Below are 19008 nucleotides of genomic sequence, written 5' to 3'. Positions count from 1 at the left end.
TTTTTGATTCACCTAACGGAGCATGACCTTGAAATCAATGATGCCCACATTTCCTTTTTCCCAGCAGAGTGAAATGTATTTAGAAATATAAAAAAAATTTTTTTTCAAAAATGGGTGAGTGGATTTGTCAGTCTTTTGCCAATATTTTGTTATTGTAACAAGCTGGGATTCATGTTGCCTGTTGCCAATTTATGAGAGACAGGGACTGAGTAGGTATAAGAGCATCTTTAATTCAAGGTGCTAGCAACTGGAAAAGGCAGAGGACTCAGGTCTGATAGAGTGCTTTCACAGTCTCAGCTGACTGGCCAGTTTATATATTTGGGGGCAGGTTAGTAATTAATTATTGAGCATGCAGTTAGGCACATAGTATAATGCAGGTGGTTGGGACCTTTTATGCAAGAGTGTCCCCCAGGATACTTGTTCCGTATGAATGGTGGTTTTACAGGTGTTCTTTAACTTGGTCTCCAGGGCACTGGTATCTTGAGTCCTTGGGAACCCACCTGCAAAACAACTCCCTATGTATGTTCCTTAGAAGGACATAAAGCAAGAATTATATTGTTCATGAGGAAGGCTATTTATTCTTGCTAAGAATTATTATTACTGAATCCTTTAACTCCTTATACTTGCAAGGACATGAAGCAAAGATTAAATTCCCCACTTATAACTTATTTTCTAAGCTATGAGTATATATAGTTAACCCCTAATATACTATTAATCCCTTACTATTTGAGGGGCAACCCAACTATTCAGGTATTAAAAATAACTATCCTTATTTTACAGAGGAAGTCTTTACAGGACCAGAGATGGAGCTCTAGAACAATGGAGCCCACTAAATACTCTACCTTTCCAAAACCTTTCCTATTCACTTTACAGACTTTTTTTTTTTTTTTTTACAGAAACAAAGAGTCAGAGAGAGGGATAGATAGGGACAGACAGGAATGGAGAGAGATGAGAAGCATCAATCATCAGTTTTTCGTTGTGACACCTTCGTGGTTCATTAATTGCTCTCATATGTGTCTTGACCGGGGGCCTACAGCAGACCGAGTAACTCCTTGCTGGAGCCAGCGACCTTGGGTCCAAACTGGTGAGCTTTTTGCTCAAGCCAGATGAGCACGCGCTCAAGCTGGCAACCTCAGGGTCTCGAACCTGGGTCCTTCCTCATCCCAGTCCAACGCTCTATCCACTGCGCCACCGCCTGGTCAGGCTCTAAGTTAGTGAATTTTGATAAAAGTTATTGAATATCTTGATATTTGAAATATACTGAAATGTTGATTGCTAGACAAGTCTTAAATTTACCAACTTTTGGCTTTTTATTACAAAAAAGCTAGAAAATAGATTTAGAGCTGTTAAGGAATATCTTAAACGTTATTACAAGTATGTTTCTTGAAAGTGACAGTTTGCCAATAGAGGAGCTTATCTAAATGTTGTGAAAAATGTTCATAAAAGTTCAATATAAGGAATGCTGGTTCTTACTTTTTGGTTATCATTGGATATTAAGTTTTCGAAGAGTGAAACGGTCTACTTAAGCTGACAGGAAATTGTATGGTTTTGGTAATAGAAGGCACAGGTATGGAGGTACTTTTCAAGGGAAAAGGAGGAGAGTGAGTCATTCCAAGGCTGGTTATTTCTGAATGGGTAAGAAGGAGTCAACTAAAAGGGACTAGGAAAGCTGTAAAAAGGAACTCCAGTCAGGCTCCATTCCCCCTTCCCCCACCTGATTCCTCTCTGGTGATGACTCGGGTGGAACCTGGGGTTGTTTTCATTCCACTCTCTCTTATCATCGGGTGTGGGGTAATCCTACCTGTCAGTCCTTCAGAATCATAGCACGTCTAGTCTATGCTGAGATGGAAGGTAAACCTGCCCTCTGGACATGGACTCACCCGCCCACATGACCATCCCTGACCCCCCCCCACTCCCCCCCCTCCCGGCCATTTGCCAGTGTAAAGTTGAATTCCTTGTGTGTGCAGGGTGAATCCATTCCCAGGACATCTACTGTCATACATCTACAGGACATTCATTTTTCTCTCTCTATTAGGGACCCTGGAAGATGCTACTATTGTGATTTTACTGTAACTCCCAGTCCTCTATCTAGCATTTATTATCTACTGTCACTTTCTCTCTCCTTCTCTCTCTCTCTCTCTTTTTCCTGTGACTTTTCATTGAGCCACTAGCAGCCCTGCCTTAGCTCATTTCTTTTCCTATGACTTATTTCTTAGTGAGCCAAAGCAGCCCCACCTAGGCTCTTTCCTTTTGCTTACTTAATTCCTTGGATTGGAGCCGAGACTTTGTTTCCATTGCTTATTCACAGCCCTTGAAGCTTTCATTGAGGGCCTCAACAGACCTTCCTGTTGGGTAGTGAGGAAAGAAAACAAGGCTGAGGTGACTAAAGAAAAAAAAAAAGGTTCCACTTTAAAATCTTAAGTTGCTGAAATTGCCCCTGTATGATCTTTCCTTTCCTTTTCAGCATTTTTAAGTGTTATCAAGAACAAATGAAAAAAGAAAATCCTGTGCCTTCCCTACAAATATTAATAATTCGGGTTATGTGTATGGTCTTTATGTGGTATGTGTTTATCTGTGTATTATATGTGGTGCGTTTTCCGCTTCTGATTGGCGTAACTAGTGTCTACTATTTTATTGACCTACAGAGATTAAATGCTTATATAGATTGAACAGGATCCTGTGGTCTGGACAAAATATTTGATATTAAAACTGGTTTAAGTTTTATTGATGTCTTGTAGAGTTATTACATAAAATATATGTTTGTTTACTCAGGTTTACAAAAAGTTTATGTCATGATCTTTTGGTTAAGTATGTCTGACAACTTTCTCAAGGTTTGAATTTTAAAAGCCTTTTTCTTAAACCTAGAAATGACTTGGAATTATTCCAGTGGGTCCTGGAATACCTCAAGGACTTGCTCTTTCTCCTTACAAAAGAGAAATCTTAAGGCCTATTTGATATGGTTATAGTACATGGGAAGCTTTATCAAATAAAATATAAATAAATAAGGCCCTGACCAGTTTGTTCAGTGGTAGAGCATTGGCCCAGCATGTGGATGTCTAGGGTTTGATTCCCAGTCAGGGCACACTGAAGAAGTGCCCATCTGCTTCTCCACCCCTCCCCCTCTTGCTTTTCTCTCTATCTCTCTTCTCCTCCCCTCCTGCAGCCATGGCTCCATTAGAGCGAGTTGACCCTGGGCACTGAGGATAGCTCCATGACCTCTGCCTAAGGCACTAAAAAATGGCTCCAGTTGCTCATTTCTCTCTCTCTCTTCCTGTCTGTCTGTCCCTATCTGTCCCTCTCTCTGTCTCTCTCTGTCTCTGTCACACACACACACACACAAAAACCAAACAAAGAAAAAATGGCTCCAGTTGCAACAGAGCAAGGGCCCCAGATGGGCAGAGCATCGCTCCCCTAGTGGGCTTGCCAGTGGATCCTAGTAGGGGTGCATGCTGGAGTCTGTTGCTGCCTCCCCTCCTCTCATTAAAAAAAAATATATAATAACTATGTTATTTATTTATTTATTTATTAAAAGGAATATTGTAGACATATGTAAACATCTCCGGGACTCTGCAAAGTTCAGATATACTTTTTATTTGTTGTTCTAATTATCTTGGAATGCTGTATCTTACAGAAAAGCAAAGTTCTTCTATCAATTGCATTATAATCAAATCGATAACCATGTTATTTTAAGTTTTGTCATTTGTAAACAGTCATTATTTTACTCTGGTGTGTTTGCAAATATGTTACATCTTTAGAAAACTTCATGAAAATTACTCTGACTTACTCTAATTTACAGATTTTTAAAAAAAGATTTTATTTATCGTTTTGAGAGAGAGAGAGAAAGGGGGGAGGAGGAGCCAGAAGCATAAATTTATATGTGCCTTGACTGGGCAAACCCAAGGTTTCTAACTGGCAACCTTAGCATTCCAGGTTGACTCTCTATCCACTGCACCATCACAGGTCAGGCCTTTTTTTTTTTTTTTTTTTTAAATACTTTATTGATTTTACAGAGACAGGAGAAAGGGGAGCATGGAATGGGAAGTAACAACTCATAGTTGTTTCAGGCTAGTTGTTCATTGCTTGCTTGCGGTATGTGCCTTGACCAGGGAAGCCCAGGGTTTCGAACCGGCAACCTTGGCATTCCAGGCTGAAGGTTTATCCACTGCGCCACCACAGGCCAGGCTTATTTTTTAAGATAAATTATAGCTTAGTTGGTTAGAGTATCATCCTGTTATGAAAAGGTTGCTGGTTTGGTCCCCAGTCAAAGCACACACAGGAACAGATCTATGTTTCTGTCTCTCTCTCTCTCCCTTCCTCTCTCTTTAAGATCAATAAATAAAAATTTAAGAAATAGATAAATTACAGATTTCTAAGCAGGTCAGGTCTTTTTTTTTAATTCAACTCTTTTTTTTTTTTAATTTTATTCTTTTAATGGGGTGACATAGGTCGGTCAGGGTACATAGGTTCAGAGAAAACATCTCCAGGTTATTTTGACATTTGATTAGCAGGTCAGGTCTTTGAATCAAATTCAGATTTATAGAACTCGAAGGAATTACTGGATTTATGGAAATGCTGGCAAATTATAGGGTTAAACAAAAATTGATTATATGGACTGAATGAACTGAGGATAATTATTCTTATAACTTTGTTCAAAATATTGCTGATTTTAAATATTTTTATTTTCTAGGTATAAGAAAACATGTTTTTTTCCCTAGAGCAATTTGGTAAATTATACCCTAGTAAATAATACTGAAGCATCCACATTTTTCTTCTTACCTAATCCTTCCAGAATTTGGCAACTCTTAGTGAGTATTATAATTTTTATAGCAATATGTTTGTTTGCATGAATCCAATAAGAATCTGTTCTCTTTTTTTTTTTAATTTTTTTATTTTAGAGAGGAGAGAGAGAGAGACAGGGGGGAGGAGCTGGAAGCATCAACTCCCATATGTGCCCTGACCAGGCAAGCCCAGGGTTTCGAACCGGCGACCTCAGCATTTCCAGGTCGACGCTTTATCCACTGCGCCACCACAGGTCGATTCTGTTCTCTTTATAATAGGACACATAAAACCATTTTCCAGTTGTGGTTTTATTAACCAAGACTTTGACCGGAATGTCATGTTTGAGAAAGACATGGCTAGTCTCTGGATGTCACCAGAAAGCTTTAAGCAATTAAGATTGACTTTTGAAGCTGGTAAAAGCCTGGTATGCAGTGAAGAAATAGCCTGGCACCTTGCTTATTCATGTGGTTTAAGGCAGTCTTTCCAGGTGAGGAATGAAGGTCACTTTCCTGGGAGATGGCACAGGAAGAACCTTAACACACTTTTGGGAACCTCGAGAATTTGAGGAATTCACCCAAATAGATGGGTATTGTAGGCAAATCTGATGGCTATGGTGTGGCTTGGCTTCTTCATCCTGAGGGGCTAATTGAAGCTCAGTCAAAAGATTCCTTATGAAATTCCAGCAAAGAAGATTTTAAAGAGCCTGTATGATCAATTCTTGTCATGTCTATGCAAATAATCAGGCCAAATTGAAACTGGACTTAATGCAGTAAATAGTCTTGATTTGGCTATCTTTGATAAAAATGAGGGTGATTTTAGAGATAAAAAATTGTGTTTCAGTAGAATCTATAATACCTAGTTTTGTGTATCAGACTCTAGTTAGTTTTATTTTTCACCTACAGATTGAATTGGATCCTGAATTTTTGTAGTTTTCTTTCAAACTACTGTTTCATTTCTCTCCCGTCCTTTTGAGTTGGAATAATTGAGAACTACTGATGCAGTGTAAGCCATACAGAATTCACCCGTCACCTGAGGACATCACCAGAGATACTCAAACTGCAGATAAAGAGGATCTATCAGGTTGTCGCCGCTCGTTTTCATTCCATCAAAAGGAACTTTGAGCCTTACATCTAACAATCTTCTCAACTGACAGCCTTACAAGAAACTAGTATATAATTTGCTGTGATTATTCACCTTTGATTTTCCTTCTGTTTTTATAGACATACCCCTTATTAAATACTTGATGGCTTATTTACACAATATAGGTCTCACTTTGGCATCATTGCCCCCTGAAGTGAGCATCAACAATTTAACTAAACTGACTTATTTTTAGGGCTACATAATTGAATCAATGAAATACAGACAATCTACCAATTTCGCTTCTGTAATGTAAATCTTTATTATTTAAAAGGGCAGTATTAAAGGGACTGCTTTCCTTTTCCTGCCCAAGAGGTTCAGACCGGAAAAGAATACCTACTTCTGGAAGGAGACTTTAGGATGTTCACCCTAGCCTAATTCGAATTGAGTATCTAGTAAACAAAAGGGCTTCAGGCAGGTGACACACCTTCACCCAGGGAAGCACCTCCTAATCTGGGTCACTGTAAAGTCAGTCCCTCTCTCTATCACCTGGTTCTTACCTCTTCTTAGACCTTTAGTTACTATAATGCTTCTCTCTCTCTCTCTCTCTCTCTCTCGCTCGCTCTCTTTTGTGACAGAGACAGAGAGGGACAGATAGAGACAGACCGACAGGAAGGGAGAGAGATGAGAAGCATCAATTCTTTGTTGTGGCACCTTAGTTGTTCCTTGATTGCTTTCTCATATGTGCCTTGATGGGGGGGGGTACAGCAGACTGAGTGCCCCTTGCTCAGGCCAGCAACCTTGGGCTCAAGCTGGTGAGCTGTGCTTAAACCAGATAAGCCTGCGCTCAAGCCGGTGACCTCGGAGTTCTGAACCTGCAACCCAGCTCGATGCTCCATCCACTGTGCCACCACCTCGTCAGGCTAATTCTTTTCGTTTTCACGCCATGCCTTTGCAACCTTGTCAAATTTGTCTCCTTTAGGATACAACAATTTCATATCAAAACTGATGGTGGTTCAGGGATCCTGGCCCGTCCCTACTTTGGAAGAATCAGCTAACAGCCCCTCAGTTCCAGTCTCAGATCTCATTCCCTTGTTTCTCTCAGATCAAGCAGGGAGAGATTTCTGTACCCTGTACAAACAGGGGCCACAACCAGTGGTGAGATTCAGCCAGTTTGTACCTGTTTGGCAGAACTAATACCTAATTTTTTGTTGAGTTCAGTGAACCGGTGGTTAAAATGGCACTTGTAATTAAGGTTCTCTCTAAGGTGGGCACCTGGGCAGCCACTCAATGTGTAAATCACAAATTTACATTCTTTATTCTTTTTTAAAAAAAATTAAGTGAGAGGCAAGGAGGCAGACAGACAGACTCCTGCATGCACCCCAACGAGGATCCATGTGGCAAGCTCCCTACTGAGCGATGTTCTGTCCATCTGGGGCCACTGCTCCATTGCTCAGCAACTGGCTATATTAGTACCTGAGGCGAAGCCACAGAGCCATCCTCAGTGTACAGGGCCAACTTGCTCAAACCATTCGAGCCATGGCTGTGGGAGGGGAAGAGAGAGAAAGAGAGAGAGAAAGAAGGGGGAAGGATAGAGAAGCAGATGATCACTTCTCCTGTGTGCCCTGACTAGGAATTAAACCTGGGACTTCCACATGTCAGGCCAATGCTCTACCACTGAGCCAACCAGCCAGGGCTTCCTTACTCTTTTTAACGTTTATCTGTGCAGCTGTGTATTCTAAGCGCCCTTAGTAGTGTTCATTCTGTACATAGGTGAAAAAATTGCTAGTGAGGATGCCAATTGAGAAGCAATATGGAAATATCTTAAATGTTTTATTGTTTTTGTCAGGTATTATTTAATATTGATATTTTATATTTTAAAACTTCCTTATAATCTAGTTTTGTGTACCTGTTTTATTTTTATTTAAGTATTAAATGAATGAAATAATAAACTACCTTTTGGTATATCTTTTTTTATACTTAAAATAGTCATTATGGCAGAGAACCAGTTGTTAAATTATATCCCACCACTGGCCATGACCCTTCTCAGCAGGAAGTAGTTATTGAAGACACCCTCCTCCGTCATTACCCTGTAAAACATTTCAGGGACGGAAGTCTCTGATAGTGGGGAATGAGGCAGGACAGTAAGAATCTAGGAAAATCCCTGAGCAGAAGCATGGGGACTGAGACAATAGCCAAACTGGCTGAGCAATTTACAGCCAGGTGCAGCGTCAGTCACCTCCCTAAAGAGAATACCTAGGCCTCAGGTGTATTTCACTTCCAGGCCCAGAATAGCAGCAAAACCAGGTGGGTGATGCCAGGACTAGTAACCCTGCTCTGGCACTGAGCAATCAGTGGAGACCGTGACCCTGAAAGGGCACACCTGAAAAAGCTGATGAATATTCTACTGAGCTTTCCGCCAAGACCTCCTCTAAATTCCTAGTCTTTAAAAAGCCTCAAAACAAAGGACCCAGTGCCTTTCCCTTCCCCTCTTCTTCGCCCACAGGCCTGCATCTCCTAAACTCTAAGGCAGTGGTCCCCAACCTTTTTTGGGCCACGGACCGGTTTAATGTCAGAAAATATTTTCATGGACTGGCCTTTAGGGTGGGACGGATAAATGTATCACGTGACCAAGACAAGCATCAAGAGTGAGTCTTAGACGAATGTAACAGAGGGAATCTGGTCATTTTTTAAAAATAAAACATCGTTCAGACTTAAATATAAATAAAACAGAAATAATGTAAGTTATTTATTCTTTCTCTACGGACCAGTACCAAATGGCCCACGGACTGGTACCAGTCCACGGCCCGGGAGTTGGGGACCACTGCTCTAAGGGACCCCACCAGACTTGCAACCAGGGAGCAATGGTCAGCGGCAGCTCCTCCCAGGCTCAGCCCCTGAGCCTGTCTCCAAGGCCCCTGCTCTCTGACTTCCCAGTGAACCGGAGCAGCCCCACCTAGGCTCTCTCCTGTTGCTTTGTCTATCCTCTGATTCTCAACAAACCAAAAGGCACCCCTGTTGGGCTCATTTCTTTCCTGTAATATTTCCAGAAAACCCAAGTGGCCCTGACAGCCCTTGCTGGGTAGTTCAGTTGGTTTGAGTGTTGTCCTGATATACCAAGGTTAAGGATTTGATTCCCTGTCGGGGCATAGACAAGAATCAACCAATGAATATATAAATAAGTGGAATAACAGATAGATTTTTTTTCTTTCTCAAATCAATAATTAAAAATTAAACCAACAGCAAAGAAGTCTTGCCTAGTCTGTCTCCTGTTGCTTGTTCTATCCTAAGCCCTTCTTTGTTTCACTGTTCCCAGCTTTACTCTGAAAATCACCTGGACTCATGTGAAATCTTTCTTGCTTGAAGACAAGAACCTACACACTACTGACTGGCCACAGGCAATCATGCTAAGGGCCAGGTCTTCTTTCTGGTAGCATAAGGACACTGGGTTTCATTTTTTCAGTCACAGTGAGACCTAGAAGACTTTTGAGCAAGTGAATAATGGGATCGTGTGTGTTCTCACTCCTCTGAGTCTCTTTCTCTAGGGGGACTGCTATATCATCTCCCTGATAAGTCTTTATCAAGGACTATTGCCACAGTCTGGTGATATAGGGTAGGCCTGTCTGAGCAGTGGTAGTGGCAGTTGAAAGAGCAGGTCTGATTTGAGAGGCATCGTGGGGTAGAAGACATAGAACTTGGTGTCTAATTAGAAATGACCTTGATCGAGAGGCAGAAGCCAGAGTTTCTAGCCTGGGAGCTGGGAGCTGGCTGTAACATATTATAGGGGAGCATGCATCTGGAGAGGACAGGCTATCTCGGCTGTGCTGAGTGTGAAGTATCTGTGGATCTCCCTGGGTAGACATCTATATAGTTGGATTTCGTTTTTGGAGAAGGGTCAGGGGCGGAGGTCAGATTTAGGAGTCATTTATATCGAGGTGATAGTTGTAATCCAAGAAGGAGGGTTGACCAGAAAACCTACAAAGTAGTTTACATTTAAAGGACAGGGAAAGAGCCAAGGTCAAACAGACAAAAAAAAAAAAAAAAGGCCAGTGAGAAGGCAGACCAGGAGGGGACCGTGTGATGGAGGGCAAAGGGGTATGGAGCTTGGGCAGGTGGAGTTCTTTGGCAGAGCAAGGACTAGGGAGAGATACTCCGTGACTGAGGAACTCAGAGAGCATGATTGTTTTATGTCAGGGCTCAGCAAACTTTTTCTGTAATGGGCCAGAGAGTAAATGTATTTGGTTTTGAAACCATGCAGTATTTTTCACAACTACTCAACACTGCTGTTGTAATACAAAAGCAGCAATAGGCAGTATTAAATGAGTGGGCCTGGCTGTGTTCCAGTAAGACTTTGCAGAAACAAAGAATGGATCAGCTCATAGTTTGCCAACTCTGACCTATATGTCTAGTTTCCTTAGCCAGAGGAAGAGTAGTCTCCCACGAATGGTCATATGATTCATTATGCTAATTTGAAAATGTTTAAAAAAAAAAGGTTTAGTCCAAATTGTTATAAAATTTCTTTCATCGTAATTTCCAGCTATTTAGAGTTACTATATCTGGAGGCAGTGAATTTTTATAGATTTATGAATTTTCTAATGAGATAGTTCTGTTGAATCTTCTAGACATGTAGTTATATTCTTGTGCATATGTAAGGTGCATTGTTTCTTTTCTAATTTGCATCTTTTTCTGCTCTCTAATGCTAAGTTAAAGAGAAGTGGCGGTGCCTGTTTTCTACAGCTTGCTTTCTTGCAAGGCTTGTTTGCTGGCATCTCTGTGGATTCTTTAGGGGATTTTCTGGAGTCTTATTTGAGTTTTAAAGCTGCTAGACTTTTTTTTCTTTTTTTTGAGACAGACAGGAAGGGAGAGAAAGAAGAGAGATAAGCATCACCCCATAGTTGCTTCACTTTAGTTGTTCATTAATCGCTTCCCATACGGGCCTGGATGGGGGTGGGGGTAGGGGAGGCTCAAGCTGAGCCATTGACCCCTTACTCAAGCCACTACCTTGAGCTTAAGCCAGTGACCCTGGGATCCTGGGATAATTTCAGTTATCTTGTACTCAAGCTGGTGACCTTAGAGTTTCGAAGCAGGGTCCTCTGTCCCAGGTCGACACTCTATCCTATCCACTATGCCATCCCTGGTCAGGCTATAGCTCTTAAGCTTTCAATAGCAAAGGGCAGTTCGGCAAACAAGGATCTTGTCCCATTTTCTTTTCTTTTTTTTTTTTTTGGCTTTTTTTTTTTTTTAACAGAGACAGAGACAGAGAGAGAGTCAGAGAGAGGGATAGACAGACAGGAACAGAGAGATGAGAAGCATCAATCAGTTTTTTGTTGCGCATTGCGACACCTTAGTTGTTCATTGATTGCTTTCTCATCTGTGTCTTGACCGTAGGCCTTCAGCAGACCAAGTAACCCCTTGCTCGAGCCAGCGACCTTGGGTCCAAGCTGGTGAGCTTCTGCTCAAACCAGATGAGCCCGCACTCAAGCTGGCGACCTCGGGGTCTTGAACCCGGGTCCTCGGCATCCCAGACCGATGCTCTATATCCACTGCACCACCGCCTGGTCAGGCCCACTTTCTTATAGAGCCAATTTAGTGTCCTATTTTAAAGTTGTCTATGATTGATTTTTTTTTCAATCAAATTCAAACTTTATACCTGATCTCTAGCCTGTGAGATCTTGTTCCTGCCAACCTCTTTAACTGCATCTTTTATTCTTCTTTCTCTCTCTCACTGGTCCCCCACCAAGCCCTTACTCTCTTTGGGTCTTCTTTAAATTTTATTTATTGATTTGTAGAGAGAAAGAAAGGGGGGGGGAGGAGAGAGAGAGAGAGAGACTTCAATTTGTTGTTCTGCTTATTTGTGCACTCATTAGTTGATTCTTGTATGTGCCCTGACCAGGGACTTAACCCGCTGCCCTGGCATATGGGGACCATGCTCTAATCAGCTGAGCTGCCTGGCCGGGGCCTCTTTTTGGGTATTGACACCATTGTGTCCTTCCCAGGCCCAGCCCTCCATAGAGTCTCATCTCAGAAGCATCCCCTGAATCATCACCCTATCTGAAGGAGACTGCAGAGTCTGTTACACACCTCAGTTTATTTGTCTCATAGTGTTAATTACAGCTGGTAATTATCTCAGTATAGGTTGTGTGCTTTTTGACTGTTTTTCTCCTTGCAGTAAATTATGAGCTCTCCATGGGTGAGGACCTTGTCTTTCTTGCTTACAACCATTGTCTTCAGACCTAGAACTATGCCTGGCAGAGAGTGATGTCTTAATTAGTATTTGTTGAATGAACAAAAAATTCTATTCTGTTATGGTGAACATCCAGGACCTTTTTTTTTTTTTTTTTTGTATTTTTCTGAAGCTGGAAACGGGGAAAGACAGTCAGACAGACTCCCGCATGCGCCCGACCAGGATCCACCCGGCACGCCCACCAGGGACAACGCTCTGCCCACCAGGGGGCGATGCTCTGCCCCTCCGGGGCGTTGCTCTGCCGCGACCAGAGCCACTCTAGCGCCTGGGGCAGAGGCCAAGGAGCCATCCCCAGAGCCCGGGCCATCTTTGCTCCAATGGAGCCTTGGCTGCGGGAGGGGAAGAGAGAGACAGAGAGGAAGGAGGGGGGGGGGGTGGAGAAGCAAATGGGCGCTTCTCCTATGTGCCCTGGCCGAGAATCGAACCTGGGTCCCCCACAAGCCAGGCCGACGCTCTAACGCTGAGCCAACCGGCCAGGGCCTCCAGGACCTATTTTTAGCCTCCTGTGCTGGTGTTCTCCTTTTGCCCTTCTAAATCCACTCTACTCTTGTCTGATTTTGTGCCCTGGGAAATTAAAATTTTGTACTGTGTCAACTGGGCTTCCTTGCCATCTGGCTTTTATTTGGGACTGGACAGTAGTGACACTGGTATGGAACTGAAAACAAGGGCGGTGAGGTCGGGCTATCTGTCCGTCCCCACCCCCAACTCCCACCCCCATCCCAGGTCTCCTGGCACAGCAACCACAGGCTGCTTCTGAGTCCCACTCTTCCTACTTTCCCCTTTAGGGCCTAGGAGTCAGCAGGAAGAAAGAAAGAGAGGTTGGGGTATTGATTCCTTTCTAGCTGGCAGGACATTAGCAGTAGTCGTATTCTAAAAGCCACAGTTCCCAACAGGTGGCCTTCTGCTCCTCTTGCCACATTAGATAGGCGTAGTCATGGCTCTCTGCTGTCGCCAATCCTGGGGTATTGTTCCATTCCTTGTGAATTTCTTTAAACTCTACCTACAACTTTGTAAATAGTCCTTTTATTCAACACTTGATTAGTACTCCATTAGAGCTTGTCATTATTCCCTATTGAGAATCTCAAATTAATCATTTATTCACCTGTGAAACAGGAAAGTTTCTGATGGATTTACAGTTCTACTGTGATTACTATTGGTGACCTATGAAACCAGGGACTGATTCTGAGAAAGCTTATTGCAATCTGAGTTGTGTAAAGATGTACCTCTTGCTCTGTTTGTAGTTCAGTGTCCCTGCCCTGTAAATTGATAAAGGTTGGACTATGTACATGTCATGTAACTTTTCGTTGTTTTTTGTTTTTTTTTTTTTTTGTATTTTTCTGAAGCTGGAAACGGGGAGAGACAGTCAGACAGACTCCCACATGCGCCCGACTGGGATCCACCCAGCACGCCCACCAGGGGCGAAGCTCTGCCCACCAGGGGGCGATGCTCTGCCCCTCCGGGGTGTCGCTCTGCTGCGACCAGAGCCACTCTAGCGCCTGGGGCAGAGGCCAAGGAGCCATCCCCAGCGCCCGGGCCATCTTTGCTCCAATGGAGCCTTGGCTGCAGGAGGGGAAGAGAGAGACAGAGAGGAAGGAGGGGGGTGGAGAAGCAAATGGGCGCTATTCCTATGTGCCCTGGCCGAGAATCGAACCCGGGTCCCCCGCACGCCAGGCCGACGCTCTACCGCTGAGCCAACCGGCCAGGGCCTTTTCTGTTGTTTTTGATAATATTTTGTCCAAGGATTTAGGATAGGGTTGTTCTTGTGAAGGAGATATCTGGATTCTTGAGGTTTCATATATATGTTAGAATTGAAATAAAGAAGGAGGTTTTCGTTGCATAATTCTGTGGCTATTCTTTCAGATCATCTTGTTTTGAGCCAAATGCCCACCCCTACCCCCTTCCTCCTGATGCCACTTTCGTGAATGAAAAACCACCCCAAATAAACCCACATGCCAAGAAATAGAACCACGGAGATTGAACTGACTTCTAAATCTTTGCAGATTTCAGTGTGAACCTAAACTTGCTTGATCAAGTACGGATCACAGAGGCTTAGGGTTAGGGTGCATCTTCAAAGTCATCAGCTCTCTCCCTCATCAGATTGGTCTATGCCAGTCAGCTTCTCCAAGTCTTCCAAAGTCTCCTTAAACATCGCATGGACTAGAGCAAGGGAGTGAGGAGGTTTTTAAAGGTGATTTGTTTGATCTTGATGAGTTAGGACATTGTTTCTGACAAAGAACTGTTTTATTTTATTTTATTTTTTTAAATACTTTATTGATTTTACAGAGACAGGAGAAAGGGGAGCATGGAATGGGAAGTAACAACTCATAGTTGTTTCAGGCTAGTTGTTCATTGCTTGCTTGCGGTATGTGCCTCGACCAGGGAAGCCCAGAGTTTTGAACCGGCAACCTTGGCATTCCAGGCCGAAGGTTTATCCACTGCGCCACCACAGGCCAGGCAAGAACTGTTTTAAAATAGAAAATCTGGGGTTAGTTTAGCTCTATGACCGCTGTCCTATCTCTGCCACCGCCAGGTTTGTGACTCTTGTTGGGCTTCGGGTTCCTAATGATATACTTAGGGGGTGGTCTTGGATGCCATAGTGAATCCTCATTTGCCGAGCACTGCAAAACTTGAGTGCTATAGGATGCTTTGTATTTGTAGGTTAAACTGAGCTATTGTAGAGTCTTCATTTTTCTGACAGTGATAGAACTGTGACCTTTTAATACCGGAAGAGTGTATGAGTTTGCTCCTTTGGTAGTTGGAATAGTGATCCCACTGGCCCGTGCTCTTTTCCACTGTGCCTAGGCATACTGATTTTATTGAATGTGTTTCAAGAATGCCATGATATGGACCTATTTAGCCCTTGCAGTGGCCAGGCAGATACTACCTCTGCCTATAAACTTTATCCAATTGCACCATATAAATAGGGTAATTTCTCCCTGTGTACCACGATGCAATAAAGATTGGGGAGTATTGGCCCTGGCCGGTTGGCTCAGCGGTAGAGCGTCGGCCTGGCGTGCGGGGGACCCGGGTTCGGTTCCCGGCCAGGGCACATAGGAGAAGCGCCCATTTGCTTCTCCACCCCCCCCCCTTCCTCTCTGTTTCTCTTCCCCTCCCACAGCGAGGCTCCATTGGAGCAAAGATGGCCCGGGCGCTGGGGATGGCTCCTTGGCCTCTGCCCTAGGCGCTAGAGTGGCTCTGGTCGCGGCAGAGCGACCCCCCGGAGGGGCAGAGCATCGCCGCTGGTGGGCAGAGCGTCGCCGCTGGTGGGCATGCTGGATGGATCCCGGTCGGGCGCATGCGGGAGTCTGACTGTCTCTCCCCGTTTCCAGCTTCAGAAAAATACAAAAAAAAAATAATAATAATAAGATTGGGGAGTATTATTCTCTTGCTCCTGCCCTCTCTGCCTTCACAACTTTTCTCTTTCTGCCTATTGTTGGTACTCATCACCTCATTTCCTTGTGATTTATAGATGATCATGACGCAGTCCTGAGGTTTAATGGAGCACCTACAGCCAACTTTCAACAGGATGTGGGCACGAAAACCACCATTCGCCTGATAAACTCTCAGGTAAAATTTCTTCTGTGTAGACAGAGTTGTTTTGAGGAACAAAAGAGAAAATTCATGCAAAGCATTAAATATCTGGCACCTCTGCCAGTAAATGTTATCGACTCTGTGTACAGATACTAAGATGGGTGTGGAGGATACAGTGCAGAGCAAAACAGGCTTGTTCAAGTGGTGTGATTCAGCCGGTTCTCAGTGGTGTGATTCAGCCGGTTCACACCAGTTCGGCAGAACTGACATCTTTCTTTGTTGAGTTCCGCGAATCGGTTGTTAAAATGGCACTTGGGACCAGGGTCCTCTCTAAGGTGAATGCCTGGGCAGCCACCCAATGTGGAAATCACAAATTAACATTCTTTTTCTCTTTTTTAACATTCATCTGTGCAACAGCATATTCTAAGCACCTATAGTAATGTTTATTCCGTCCATAGGTGAAAAAAAATCACAAGTGAAGAAGATGCCAATCAAGAAGCAATATGGAAATCTCTTAAATAACAGTTTTATTGTTGTCAGGTATCATTTAATATTGAATATTTTATTAATATTTCATTTTTTAAATTTATTTTTTTACAGAGACAGAGAGAGAGTCAGAGAGAGGGATAGACAGAGACAGACAGGAAAGGAGAGAGATGAGAAGCATCAATCATCAGTTTTTCGTTGTGCATTGCGACACCTTAGTTGTTCATTGATTGCTTTCTCATATGTGCCTTGACCGTGGGCCTTCAGCAGACCAAGTAACCCCTTGCTTGAGCCAGTGACCTTGGGTCCAAGCTGGTGAGCTTTGCTCAAACCAGATGAGCCCGCGCTCAAGCTGACTACCTCGGAACTCAAACCTGGGGTCTTGAATCTGGGTCCTCAGCATCCCAGTCCGATGCTCTATCCACTGCACCACCACCTGGTCAGACTTTATTAATATTTTAAAACTCTTTCTTATAGTCTAGTTTTATGTTTTTCTTTTATTGTTCTTATTTAAGTATTAAATGCATGAAATAATAAACTACCTTTCAGTATATCTTTTCTTTTATACTTAAAATGGTCATTAGGGCAGAGAACCAGTTGTTAAATTATTTGAATCCCACCACTGCCGGTTCTCATGTTCCTAACAGATATAATCAAATAGTCATACAAAGAAATTTAAAGGCCCTGGCTGGTTGGCTCAGTGGTAGAGGGTCTGCCTGGCGTGCAGGAGTCCCGGGTTCGATTCCCAGCCAGGGCACACAGGAGAAGCGCCCATCTGCTTCTCCACCCCTCACCCTCTCCTTCCTTTCTGTCTCTCTCTTCCTCTCTCGCAGCCAAGGCTCCATTGGAGCAAGGTTGGTCTGGGCACTGAGAATGGCTCTATGGCCTCTGCCTCAGGCGCTAGAATGGCCCTGGTTGCAATAGAGCAGCGCCCCAAATGGGCAGAGCATCACCCCCTGGTGGGCATGCCAGGTGGATCCCGGTCGGGCACATGTAGGAGTCTGTCTGCCTCCACGTTTCCAGCTTCAGAAAAATTAAAAACAAACAAACAAACAAACAAATTAAAAATTTAAAGCTGCAATGGAGAGCTATAAAGGAGAGGGTCAAGGTGCTACCCGAACCCATAAGAGGGAAACTTTCCCTAGTCCAGGGAGTCAGGAAAAGTGAGGAGGTAATACTTAGCTCTGTAGGAGGAAAAGGAGAAAACAAGCAGGGTGGGATAAGAGCTCTTCAAGAAGAGGCAGCAGGCCCTGGCCGGTTGGCTCAGCGGTAGAGCGTCGGCCTAGCGTGCGGAGGACCCGGGTTTGATTCCGGCCAGGGCACACAGGAGAAGCGCCCATTTGCTTCTCCACCCCTCCGCCGCGCTTTCCTCTCTGTCTCTCTCTTCCCCTTCCGCAGCCAAGGCTCCATTGGAGCAAAGATGGCCCGGGCGCTGGGGATGGCTCTGTGGCCTCTGCCCCAGGCGCTAGAGTGGCTCTGGTCGCAACATGGCGACGCCCAGGATGGGCAGAGCATCGCCCCCTGGTGGGCAGAGCGTCGCCCCTGGTGGGCGTGCCGGGTGGATCCCGGTCGGGCGCATGCGGGAGTCTGTCTGACTGTCTCTCCCTGTTTCCAGCTTCAGAAAAAAAAATGAAAAAAAAAAAAAAAAAAAAAAAAGAAGAGGCAGCAGCCTCTGCAAGGCCATGTGGGAGGGAGCTGGGGCCCAAGGACCTGGAAGAGAGGAGTGTATGTGCGGTGGGGTATGGTGCTATGTAGTGAGAGATGAGGTTGAAGGGAGGCGGGTGCCAAGCCATGGGCTGGAGTTTAAGTATTTTTAATCTTATTAAATTTATTGGGGTGACATTGGCTCGTAAAATTATATAGGCTTCAACTGTACAATTCTATATAATACATGATCTGTATATTGCTTTGTGTGTTCACCACCCAAAGCCAAATCTCCCATCACTATGGATTTGACCCCTTTATTCTTCTGTACCCCCTTTACTTCCGGGAACCACCCATATTGTTGTCTGTGTCTGTGAGTTTTCCTTTTTCTGTCATTTGTTTGTTGCTTTCGGTTTTATATTTCACATATGAGTGAAATCAAATCATATGGTTCTTAACTTTTTGGATCTTACTTAATTCACTAAGCATGATATTCTCAATATCCATCCATGCTGTCAGACTTGTATTTTGTAAACATCCCTGGCTTCCGTGTGATGAGAAGTCTTACAGTGAATGGAGAGACACAGTTTGGAGGCTCTTGGAGGACTTTGGACTAGAGATGCTGGTATTTGCACTATAGTAGCAATGACGATAAATGTGAGAAAAGACTGGAGTTGAGAGCTATTTGGTATGTGCAGTCAGCAGGCTTTAAGTTGGATTGGATGTGAGAAGTGAAGGAAGAGGGGCCACCGCTGTAATGAGTTTGTGACTGGTGTAGCTGGCTGGCTAGAAGTCCCTGAAATTGGAATTACTTGAAGATGTTTTGTGTTATAAGGACTAAGGTCGAAGAGGAGGGTAGAGATAAAAAATATGGTTCTCGATAGGGCTGATCTCAACTGCCTTTTAGATATCTGTGAAGAGGTGTCAGGTAGGCAGTTGTACAAATGGGGCTGGCATGCAGTGCAGAGGTCTGGGCTGGAGAAGAGAGTTTGTGAATTATCTCCGTCTATGTGGTGATGGAACGGCAGGGCTGAATGAGAGCACTAGAGGGAGTGTAGAGAGGGGAAAGGAGAAGTCCTATGAAGGGGCTTTGCGGAAGCAAAACAGCACTGTCAGGTGCTGCTGAGAGGCCAGTCGAGGTGAAGATCGAAAAGCACTGTGTTCTCTCTAACAAAATGGGGCCACTTGTGACCGTAAGCAGCAGCTCTTCGGGAGAGTGCGGAAGCCAGCCAGAAGGCAGTGCATGG

The 19008-nt window shown here is 44.0% G+C and overlaps 1 protein-coding gene across 4 annotated transcripts in view; it reads left to right on the top strand.

Moving 5' to 3' along the window:
- ST6GAL1 (ST6 beta-galactoside alpha-2,6-sialyltransferase 1) overlaps positions 1–19008 on the top strand; it is a 180585-nt gene that overhangs the window by 127864 nt on the left and 33713 nt on the right. For all 4 annotated transcript variants that reach the window (XM_066241875.1, XM_066241874.1, XM_066241876.1 and 1 more), the window contains one exon: positions 15570–15667. In XM_066241875.1, the coding sequence (XP_066097972.1) occupies positions 15570–15667 (98 nt within the window). The remainder of the gene's footprint in view (positions 1–15569; positions 15668–19008) is intronic.

This window comes from Saccopteryx bilineata, chromosome 8 (assembly GCF_036850765.1).
Source record: "Saccopteryx bilineata isolate mSacBil1 chromosome 8, mSacBil1_pri_phased_curated, whole genome shotgun sequence".
NCBI lineage: Eukaryota > Metazoa > Chordata > Mammalia > Chiroptera > Emballonuridae > Saccopteryx > Saccopteryx bilineata.
This window is presented reverse-complemented; position numbering and strand designations above follow the sequence as displayed.